At 37.7% G+C, this 12,747-nt stretch overlaps 1 protein-coding gene across 1 annotated transcript in view; it reads right to left on the bottom strand.

Moving 5' to 3' along the window:
• LOC128019562 (dedicator of cytokinesis protein 9) overlaps positions 1 to 12,447 on the bottom strand; it is a 64,923-nt gene extending 52,476 nt beyond the window's left edge. Inside the window, exon 1 of the mRNA XM_052605622.1 lies at positions 11,887 to 12,447. Coding sequence (XP_052461582.1) covers positions 11,887 to 12,003 — 117 coding nt within the window. The 5' untranslated portion in view covers positions 12,004 to 12,447. The remainder of the gene's footprint in view (positions 1 to 11,886) is intronic.
• Between the last annotated feature and the right edge of the window lie 300 nt (positions 12,448 to 12,747).

Here is a 12,747-nt window from a genome sequence, read left to right as displayed (position 1 = left end):
CAACATGAACGACAACGTGGTTGACTAGTTACGCACACCACAACTGTTAACGTTTCATTCATTCTTTATGTCCAATAAAATTTTATTTACTATTCCCATCATTTTTTCTCATCGTTTTTTTTCACAATACATTTTATTATGTGTGCTTCTACCAAGTTGAGGAGTGAGGAAGCAGGGCTGCGTCGTTGTAGAACCAAACGCAGGTTGTTTGTGAGGTGGCTGGTTCTGACGTTCATGTGCAATGTGTGTAACGAAATAAAATATAACTTTAATTAGGGTTAAACATTTGAATTCTTACACTTAAAAGCTGAGGGCGCATCTCCGCTGCTGCACCCGGCTGCCATGTTTACATCACCACAAAGCCATCGCAAAGCTCCTCCCTCCCGTACGCAATGGGTTGTGGGCAATATTAGCACTTAGAGTGTGCATTAATCTGCACTTCGAATTTTAACCGGAAATAGTAGACCATCCGGGTATCTTTGGAATACTATTTTCAACATACTACGATTTGGGACGTACTAATTCTAGTTTCGCATACTATTTAGGACGGATAGTATGCGAATTGGGACTCAGCAATACTCTTTCTGTAGTTTCAGGACAGATCGCAATAGTGTCTTAAACTAAACTTAATTTGGATGTCCCCACCTTTCACAAAAACAAACGTGTGTGTGTGTGTGTGTGTGTGGGTGGGTGTGGGTGTGTTATCTTTTACTGTACAGAGACATGAGGGCGGAAGGTTAGGAACTAGCACAGCTGCGCTCACACACACACAGAGACAGACATATACAGTCACACACACAAACAATTACACACACACACACACACATTTAAAAAATTGTTTTAACAAGTGTGTTAATTATTTGACACATTTGAAATGAATATATTTTATTTATATTTATATATTAAATATATCTGCACTTCATTGCAACTTCAATAACTGTGCAGTTACTAATATATTTAAATACATGCCATGCAAGTTTTGATAGAAATGCCATTAAATTATATTTCAGTTTGTCAGTATATACATTCAGCAGCACACTTTACCCTGCTTGAGTAGGTCAAAATAATAATGACTCTTACGTTTAACTAACTGCATTTAATAGAAATGTTAACGTTAAGGATAATACTACATTTACATTTAAATTGCAACAAAAATGCATTACGGTTTCTGAAAATGTGACATTTAGTTATAGACATTTAGGCATTTAAGTTTCCCATACTTTGCATAGGTTTACATTTTTTTGTGCCAAATTGAATTTCACAAGGAATAGTTAGTTCATGAATAAGTTTCTACTGAGTGTGATTCTGTGGCTCCTCAGCTAGCACCCCTGTGTGAACTTGAGGAGAACTGACTCCATACATCCACTAAACATCACCAAAACACCAGCAGATTTAAAAGACAATGAGAAAAAATGAAGTCAAACTAAGCAATCAGAAAAAAATCAAGCATGATTTCAATACACATATAGACACGTGCAGTACATGCTCAGTCTGACCTCTGACCCCTCACATCTACATCATCCCACCATCGCAGGGAATGGTGCATAATCAAAACGGATATAATTGCCAATCGCTCCCTGCAGGAATGGGGAAATATGAAGAGGGTGTAACTTGGAATGTGACAAAACACACACTTCCCAGAAAACAGAGTGAGTGCAGTGCAGTTTCTACTAAAGACCCCCAGAGAGCTCAAACACACACACACGTTGTCAACAGTGAGTGAGAGAAGTGGGAAGTGTGTGAGAGAGTGTGTCAGTGTGTGTGTTTCCAGTCTCAGATGTCTGTTAATTATCTATTGTTTTCTCCATGATGTGCGAGTCGATATGTGATATTCTCTCACTCTTAGGAAGTGTGTTCAAAAGCTTTCATCAGACAAAAACAATCATTAGACTTTTTTAAGATGACATGTAAATGGACTGAAATCCAACTAGTTTAATTTTGTGCCACAAACAGACGTGATTGAAGCTCAGCTTCATCCAACACACAGTAAATATGGGCTCAGCACTGTGACATACAATGATAATTTGATCCTTCAAACGTTTGATTTTGCACCGCGTCATACTTGGACAGAGAGATGAGACTGTAGCCTGACTAATCAATAACAGATTATAACTGCAATGCATTCAGTAAATGCATATTTTAAGCACATCTGAGTCTGTTTGGTTGGTCTGGTATAGCTCACAATAAGAATGCAATCAATCTTGCATGGATTTGAATATATATATATATATAAAATGGATTAGAAAAAGATTTATTTCATGTTAAGTGTACTACAAATACATTTATATATTTATGTACTTAAAGTAAAATACCCTATAATAATAATAATAATGTTATAAAACTGGCAGTACTCCACAGTTTTGGTCTTATCTGCAAAATCCTACACAATTGTTTTTTCCAACACATCATTTCCATTTAGTGTATGTGTTGATTTAGCATTGTGTTTTTCTACACATCCCTGACATCCCTCAAACATATAAAACATGACAAAAACAGGCAGTGAGATCCTTTACCAACAAACTCATTCATTCAACTCAAAGATCAACCTCTCTATGGAGCACAGCATACACAAGTGAGAGCTGCCACACACACACACAGCTCTTAAAAACATGAGGAAAGCAATGGGAAGGCAAAGCTCTGCTGCCACCTGCAGGCGGGAAATCACACACACACACACACACACACACACACACACACACACACCACACACAGTACAATAAAGTGCTCTTCATCTTATCAGTGTCTACCACACCAGTGTTTAAGAACCAAAAAACAAGTATTAACAGATGCCACAAAACACTAAACATTCATTAGTGTTGGAGAACTACCACATAACGGTGATTACACCCCAACTTCACCACTGTTTATGTGCTTATCATTCCTGTCCGTTCTTCATCTCACTTCATTCATTCATTCAGGACAGATTTATGAGTGTTGATTCATGACTCGGGTTTGCACAGTCGTCAGCTGAACACTGAATCACCAATCACTCCTCTGCAGGAATGTGAGTGTGTTTGAGGGGCGTCTGAGCGAGTCTCGGCGTGCTCAACAAATCTACACTCGACCCCCAATCGCCCTCGTCACTCTCTCTGGAGGAAGCACAGCACGAGCAGTGCCATACAATCAGGTAACAACACCTGAAGAGACCAGACCAGAGGAGGAATTGAGAAGAAGATCTCGTGAAGACAAGCCACATCTGAGGAGATGGGTGAACACTGGAGATGATTCCAGATTTGGGAACATGAGCAGAAGATACAGAAGGAGATGTGAGATTGGACGATGCACCTCATTTACTCTATTTTACTGTAAAGCATCATGAATCCCAGCGAGTGTGTGCAGCAGAAGCTGTGAGCTCCAGGACCCGACATCTGTTCACACACGCAGCGTGTAACAATGCGCCTCATGGACACACACACCCTTCCGGTGCAGGAAACTCATTTAGTTTGAGTCACGTGATCTCATTTATACAGTAGAGCCGTGTTTTATTCTGTTTCCTGTGTCATTCAGTAGAGATAACCCTGCCCCACACATCAAACAACCTTATCTCCTGAATACCACAAATACTCACAGGGGTGCAAAAAGATCTTTATCAAGTGAAATCTCGGGGCGTCTGTTGTTGCTGTCTCTCTCTCACTGATTCAGTTTACTGGCATTAAACCTGACTTAGTCATGCTACGCAGGAATACGTGGAAATCACACACAACTCTTTCCTCTGGTTTCAAAAACTGATGCATTAGAGTACTGTCGACCAAGGGTTGCATCACATCTCAGAGAAACGTCTTCAGTACAAGTAAGTGTTTGCATCTTAAACAATGACAAACGACTTAAAAAGTCATTTAGTATTATCATTCATAATATAAGTGTTTTTCCCCTATGCATGTTTCTGCAAGTTCTTCACACCACATTACTTTGATTTAGTGGACAAACATCTTTCAAATGTTTATAATTATATTTAAACTGCTATTTTTTTTGGGGGGGGGGGGGGGGGCAATAAATAATAAAACCGTATGCCAGTGTACTTTTAAATGATTTCTATCTTTTTGATGATTATTTTTTATTATAATATCAAGGCAATCTAGTGTTGTTATTATTAGCTAAAATGCTAACCGTAACTGAAATAATCTAATAAAAATGAAAGATAATTTTAAATATAAATAAATACTATAATAATTTATAAACAACATGTGAATTCAAATACTTTTTTTTCATCATCCCCTAAAATATCTAAAAGAATTTTAATTAAAAACATGTCATTTTAAATTGATTGCATTCAGTTGTGAGGAAATGCATGTTTGCTAAAAGCTTATGAGAAAAGACTGCTGCACCGTTTATACATCACATAGGCAGAAAAATAAAGATATGATTGGCTTCTGTACATTAGATGATCCTTTCCTGTTAAAGTGGGTGATTGTTGGCACTGGCAGGATAAATAAGCAACAATATGCTGCAGACTTTATGTCGACAGACAGAAGTGTTGTTCTGTGAGACTATGGCTTAAACCCACAAAACTGAAAAAGCACCAAACTAAACCCCGATCTGACAGATCTAAACATTGTGAGTGTGGATGTTATCTGGAGGCCATTTGAGGTTCAGCATTTCAGAGTCCTGACATAATGGGTTTTATTTTCATTTCCAGAAAGCTGTGGTCAGGGCTCCACCTAAATATAAATCAACAAGAATGGAAAAGAAAAAAGAAGAAATGACAGATGTTGTGTAAAGTGGTAACTGTTTATGCACAATCTATTAATAATTCACTTTAGTCAAATCGCACAGAGAAATCACAAAATATCCCCTTATAGTCCACACAAACACACGTTATGTTGAGTCAGTCTATAAACACACACACTCACACACGTGAAGAAATGTGAGGCATGCAGCGTAACTCTGGCAGAGAGAGCGTCATTGAAGCTGAGCAGCTTAAGTTATACAGTCTCTGACTGAGATTAGGTTTTTTTTTTTATGACAGCTGCACTCTGACCACGCTGTCCATGCTGCATGTGTCCAAAGAACAATAAAAAACACCACAGGAGGAGAACATGAATGAAAGCGTCCAAATGTAAAGTATACACTGACCAGCCACAACATTAAAACCTATAACATACCTCAAGCGAAATCAAAGAATAAAATCAAATAAATGCTGTTCTTTTGAATTTCCTATTCTATTTCTACACAGAATCCTGAAAAAAACGTATCATGGTTTCTATAAAATATCAAACTGTTTTCAACATTGATAAAAATCTGAAATGTTTCTAGAGCAGCAAATCAGTAAGTCAGTGAATAAAAAAGTTATTTAGAATTATAACAATATTACTGTTTGTACTTTATCAGATGACTGCAGTCGTAATGAGCATAAGATACCTCTTCTAGAAACACTTAAAAATCTTACCAGTCCTAACATTTCAAACGGTAATGTAATACTTATACACAGTAAGCATATTGGCTTATGTAATGAAAATCAGAGGAGCTTTACTTTAATTCCACTGCTGTTACAGGTATTATATTTATGCTTTTCACTGTGTCTTTCTTAAATTAAAAAGAAAGTAAAAATCTATAAATATGAGGTCTATTGGAGATCCCTATATTGACATGTTCGCTTCATTCAGACGTGTGGAAGTGTGTGTGAGGAAATGAGTGTTTGTTTGGTGCCGGAGGCGTCTGAGGAGCTCATTCAGTTGACTCTCTGAGAAGGAAGTTGCTATTATTGTCTTACGGTACATGTGAAAACTGACACTGTTGACTTTCTTAATAAATATATCTAGTGTTACTATCGCATGTTTCTACAGCAGCTCTTTCTACAGAACAGAGGTGGAGTTTGTTTGCATCCTTTTCAGCAGAACTGCTAATCAAACCTAAATTTTCAATCAAGCAACTGGTCAAGATGTCTCAACAAACAAAGCTTTTAGAGATAGTATTATTACTCACCTTTATGAAATCTACAAACTACTAAAAACTAAAAAATGCTGGCTCTGACCCGCCTCGCTCCCAGCATCAGATCTTGGTTCTGACTGGTAAAAACCTGTGCGCTCTGCCTCTGGAAGTCGTGTAAAGCCAACTAATGAGATTAGAGCTAGTGATTTCATCAACAGACACAGACGTTCAGTGAATCAACGGAGGATGTGTTGTCTGAGGATACTGACTGTGGGAAAGATATCACAGGGTGTGTGTGTGAGAGAGTTAGAGAGAATGGAAAGGAAATGTGGAGGGAAATAATCCTGGCTTCGACCACACATCTGAGAAAAGTCTAAACTAAACCCTTGTCAGACTGAGCAACCAAAGTCAAATATTTAGGAGTGAAATCCACATCCATTATGTGCGTCTGAGCCAAACCACAAGACAGCGAGACGAGTGTGTGTGTGTGTGTGTGTGTTTGCTAGAACAGTGAAGTGTGTTAATGCTGAATATATCCACACAAATCGTGGACATCCATGTCATCCCTATTCCTACATAATGCACCTCAACTGAACAACAAGATGTTTTGGAGAATGCTGGTAACCTACCAGTTGACGGTATCCATTGACTTCCATTGTATGGAACAAAATACAATGGAAGTGAACGGTTACCGTCAGCTGTTTGGTTAACAACATTCTCCAAAACATCTAAAAATCAATAAAGAAACACTTATACAACATCTTACTGTATACATCTTACTGTATACAACATATTACACTGTATACAACATCTGAAACGTGTGCTGTTTCTAGTGCTGACACTCCAGGACTGATATTACATTCCAAAAGCAATGTGGGATCATATAACAAACCACCATATTTTCCCTTATTCAAATCAATGATACTCTAGTCATCCTCATTTGAATGTTTAGAAAGAGAGAGTGTGTGTTATTGCGCTGGAGTATAGCCCAGAGCTCAGATCATCCAGACTGTCCTGCTGAACTTCACTGTTATGGAAAACAGATCCACTGCAGATGAGCAAGAGAGAGACAGGAAGGGCTTGGTTCTCTGTGTTGTGTTGTACCTCCTTGAAAAATAGTTTTCATAATATCATGATGCCTAACGACACATAGGCCTAACCTAGTCAACCATACAACCATCTGGACATGTTACATCCAATTCATCCTGTATATGACCAAAACACACACCAAACTGGACACAGTTGCACAGGGAAAGCCTGTGGTTAGATAGCAGTGTAGCTACAGAACGGCTAAACCAAACCAAATTCAAAAATACTACACCTGCCTGTAATCAATGACACACCGTACAGTACACACACTTGCAAACACAGGAAGTGTAAAAAGTGTGATATAACAAAACAGGTTAGTTGTGAGCTGCTGTTATAAGAGCCTTCTCATTCATCTACTTGTGCACATACTCAATTGTCATTGGCCAATGAGTTAACTAAAAAGTGTTTAAAGGATCTCTCTACTGTACATGGGTTTTAATTTATAAACAAATAATGCAGAACAATTAGTTCAACCCAGTAGCAGCTTTGACTGGAAAAGGCCAAATAAACTGAAGGAAAAGAGGGAAGGACCGAGAGCTTGTTGATATAAAAGCTTATGCGTGCTTTATTAAAAGAGTTTTTTTTTTGCGATTAACTTCCAAGAGATTCAAGCCAAGCTCTTCAAGATTAAATACCACTGGTCAAAATCTTGGGGTTTTGAACATTTTCTAATATTTCTGAAAGGAGTCTCTTGTCAGGAGCCCATCATTGCTGCATTTATTTGATAAAAAAAAAAAAACAGTAATATTGTCAAAAATTATAACAATTTTCACTTGATGGCCTCGTGGGCAGCGTCAACATATAGTCCCATTGTGGACTTTTCATGTTCCCACCTCACTTTCTCTCTCAACCACTTTGCTTCCTGTCGACCTACTGTCCTTTCCAAATTAAACACCAAAAAATAAATTATATATATATATATATATATATATATATATATATATATATATATATATATATATATATATATATATATATATATATATATATATATATATATATATATATATACTGTTCAAACCGATTATTGGATCTCTCCTAACAAACAAAAAATGTATGTCATGCAACCACTGAGCAAAAAAAATATATCTATATTACAATATAAAACAGTTTTCTATTATATTTTAAAATGTACTTTATTCCTGTGATGAATTGTCAGCATAATTACTCCAATCTTCAGTGTTACCTTTTTTTATTATTATTACAACAATTACCACTCTTAATCCACTCTTAAACTTACAACCCTTAAAAAGTAGTACTGTGGCATTCCAAGAATCCCATGTTAGGCCTACATGTCTGGAAACCATGCAACTTACTTTTGACAGGGGAATCCCCTCAATATCAAACAAACTGTGTGTGTGTGTGCGTGTGTGTGTGTGTGTGTGTGTGTGCGTGTGTGCGTGCGTGCATGTGTGTGTGTGAAGCGGAGGCTGGACATCATCAGAGCAGCTCTCCTGTGGGCTGCTGAATGAGTGTGTTTATGAGAGGAAGGAAGTGTCTTGGAGGACACTCTGAACAATGCGGCTCACACTCTGCCAGAGAGCAATCAGTGGGAACCAGGTTGGCCAGTCCCTCATCTCTATCTCCACTCAAAACATTAGTTGTACATCATATGTGGAACGTGTTTTTCTGGAACATTCTAGTTGGATATTTGTCTGAAATTGTTTTGAGCAGAAATTTAAAAGTAACATTTCAATAACGTTTGTAAAATGATCTAATTGATTGTTCTCTATGTTTACATAACCAGGTTTACAAATGTTTCCATAACTTTCAAACATTCTTAGTACGTAGGTTAATTTTGTTAGTTGGGATACCAGTAAGCAGATATATTACCCAGATATATAACTTCATCAGTGAACACAGGCCGACTGACTTCCTCAGGTGTCTATATGCTTTTGTGTGTTCGTGATGTCAAACGCTGTTGATTTATTATTGATTATTACAGACTTATTGATATAGATGTGCAGTGAGTTGATTTATTATTGGTTGGAGGGGGAAGCCACACTTGGATGATCTTCATGCCAGTTTATGATGACATATGATGACAGTTGATTCAGGCTAGTATTTTGATCAGATCTACTAGTTAAATGAGGCTTGTATTTCAGACGGTGTAAACTGGTGGTGAATGTCGGTGGTAAACATAACACGTCAAGTAACTGTTTGTTTTTGTTTTCAGAGCCAGTAAGTGCCTATTAATGCCCACCTGAGCAAAGTCCATGATTAGTCAAAAACCGTACAAAATCTAGCCAGATGACTATCACCCGATAGATCTGTAATACACGGGCATCTGCGCACATTAACCCTCGAAACACAGCAGGTGTTTTACTGACCACTGCTAGTAGTGTTTAAAGTCAGCATCCTACAGAGTTCCAGAGGTAAAATCCCATTCATTTTCTCCAAAGAGAGCTTATTTTAATGATTACTTAAAGATAGACCTACTCTGAGCTACAAGGTTGTTAACAGAAGATAAGCTTTTGAAATCATCAGTCTGCATTATTTGGACTTTTTTTTATTATTAAACTGTTTATTACTCTGGAATTTCATGGTGAAAAAATACATTACCAATGATTCAGCAAAGAAAAATCCACAAATCACTGTATATATATATATATATATATATATATATATATATATATATATATATATATATATATATATATATATATATATATATATATATATATATATATATATATATATTATGAAAAGGATTGATAGCCTGAATGCACTGTAAGTCGCTTTGGATAAAAGCATCTGCTAAATGCATAAATTTAATTTAATTTTAATTTAATATATATATATATATGTATATATGTTTTGTGTGTGTGTGTGTATGTGTGTGTGTGTGTGTGTGTGTGTGTGTGTGTGTGAACTTCTTTAAATGTAAATTTTTATATTTCTCCATTGCATTAAATTAAATTAGTGTTTTTCTTTGCAATGCTTAATTTCCCTTATTAAAGTAGAACTGGGAAACATTAAAGGAAAAAATGGATGGGCACTGTTGCACTCTATTGATAATACGCATAACTAGTTTTTGAACAAACCACGGAAGTATTGAACTTTGGCTTTGTCGTCTTACATGCAATGTACATGAATGTTACTTCTAGACACTTTGTTTATTTTTTTGTATTGTTACTTTTCTAAGAAGAAATACTTGATGTTTACCTGGTGGTTAATAAAGGGAAGCTAAAATGGGCATAGATCATTCTCAACGGAACCTGAGCCATTTCTAAAGACTTGTCTTGTTTCTTTTGATTTGAGTCTGCAAGTTAAAAGCAATCTATTCAATAGCAGTCTAGCACAGTCTAGACACAAGTAACACCTGGCTCTGGGAATCACCCACAATACCCTATAATTGTAGTGTTGCGTTTTGAACAAATTTGTATTACACACAGAACTAATTATATCAACTTGAAGACATCTGAGAGGAGGACTTCACAACCTTGTGTTAGAAATCCATCCCGCTGTCCGGCCCAAAGTCCAGAGTGGGTTAGACTGAATTCACAGATGAACACCTGATTCTTGATGAAATGCAAAATGAAAATAACCATACTTACAGTTTACACGCCTAAACACATATCTGTGGCTCTCCCTCGACCCCAACACACAAGACATGTGTGTTTAGAGGCCTGTCAGGGCACAAACCATACAAATGTGACACAATCTGTCCATTATTCTACCAACACAGAGTCACATTTCATCCTATTTACATACATAATGCAGGAATGTAATTGTGTCAGCTCACTGGACATACACACACATTCTTTGCCCACCATATGCTTCCTTGAGAGTCCATTCTGACAGTTCGGAGAGCATCCTGGGACTGAACTCTCAGAGGCTCTGCTCAGGACGAAAGACTAGCATACTGCTTCTTACACTGCAGTGTGCACTGCAATATATTTTAAATAATAGGCAAATAAATAATACAAATTAAAGAAAACTGCTGAAAATTGGAAACGTTTTCTCATAAGATGGGGTTGTTATTCTACTCATTGATCTCTGTTGTATTCTGCACATTTTGGCAAATGTTATCCCATGTGTACATAAAACGAACATTCTGTGCGCAGTATGCATACTACATAAATAGTAGGTAGTATACAGCCTTAAAAAGCTTGTGGGTTTAAACAACAAAAAGTTTCAATGATTCATTCACACAAGTCTGGACTCCAATCACTTCCTTTTGAAGACGTCTGTATGGGTTGAGAGGAAACACCTGAAATGTGCAAGAATGCTAATTAAGTATTCATTTACCAAATACTTTTATCTAAAGAACTAGTCAGGAGCGGTCCCATGATGGTTACTAAAGGGGATACAGTTCATGCCTCAACCGTTGTGGGATTTAAACCAAACACCTTTAATAACTACCAACCCAGATCATTCAGAACTAAATCACAGTGATTGAACAGAAGGCAGAGATGTTCATTCAAACAGTTCTCCAGGAAATACACCGCCTTTCTAGTACAGAAATAATAAATGTAGTCTATTAGTACAGTTGTGTGTCTATTACACTCTTTACCTGTAAACAGTTTGGATGAAGTCCATTTCTGTATCTAAACAATGTGCGAGGAAAGTTGGAAGCATCACACACAACAATAGTTCTTCCAACAAAAATGCGTCTGTAGTCTATGAACTCCATTAATTAATAAGTAAAAGAATGCCAAATCGGCCTCTCACCACATACTTATTAATCTAATGTGTTAAATCAGTAAATGCATTGGGGCTGAGTGAATGTGACACGACACTGTCATCAAATTAATAAATAACAACGGCATACAGATTTTTATCCAAAGCTTAATTCACTTATTACAGGGTCAGCGCCTTGCAGTAATCTTAAGTAGGCTATTACTTTAAGCTCGAGCCTCGAGCCCGTAACCTGCAGTAGGCTAATCAGTTGCACCTCTTAACCACTGCACCGTTGCACAAACTCACCACAAAAACCGAGGTCCTGACCGCCTCCGACACGCTCTGCCGGAGCTCCGCCGCCGTGCCCGGTTTACCGAGCCCCCGGGTGAACTTACGCGTCTCCACACGAGTCGGGACGGACATTTCAGATTTTCAACTTTCATTAATTTCCAGCAGACATGTAAATAAATAAATTAAAACACATTCAAAGTTTGTGTTCTCCGCTGTCCCGACTATAAGCGCGCGCCTTCGCGAGCGCCCGAGATTTAAGAATGCTTCCTAAAAGCCCTCCGCTCGTCCAGCCGTAAACTCTCATGTTCAGATGAACGAGACGGATCCTTTAGTCCATGTCTGCAGTGCTTTAAAATCCCCAGAAAGTTTTGGGCGGTCTAAATGAAACCCTTTCCCGTGCTGTCATGGTCTCATGTCCGAGTGTTTTTGGGAGGTTTAACACGCGTAATCCGCTCGAGTCTCGACCCCCTCCCTCCGTCCCCTCACAGTCCAGATAGAGAGAATTTACGAAGTCTACTACGAACAAGTCCTGCTGCTTAATATTCATGAGCTATGCCAAGGTCCCCAGAAACGTCATCCCTAGTTTATTTATTATTCACGAACCAGCCTTCAAGCAAAGCGCGCGTGATTCATTTCATATTAATGAGCTAATTGTTTGCCATAGTAGGAATCGTTAATTCTCTACCCCGACTGGTATTTAATTAAACACATATCTGCTGCATTACTACAGAGTCTAGGAGTCGCGTAACTTTCAGGAATGTAACTATATTGGTCGTTTCACTTTATCTCCTCAAACGAGCATCAGGCTCTTATTTTTCTTTTGCGAGGGGCCAGTGGTAATATAATGGGGTAAATCTCAGCAGGAGGGCCATATAC

Source organism: Carassius gibelio, chromosome A9 (genome assembly GCF_023724105.1).
Source record: "Carassius gibelio isolate Cgi1373 ecotype wild population from Czech Republic chromosome A9, carGib1.2-hapl.c, whole genome shotgun sequence".
NCBI classification, from domain to species: domain Eukaryota; kingdom Metazoa; phylum Chordata; class Actinopteri; order Cypriniformes; family Cyprinidae; genus Carassius; species Carassius gibelio.
Note: the sequence above shows the minus strand (reverse complement) of the source record. Positions and strands in the feature narration are given on the sequence as shown.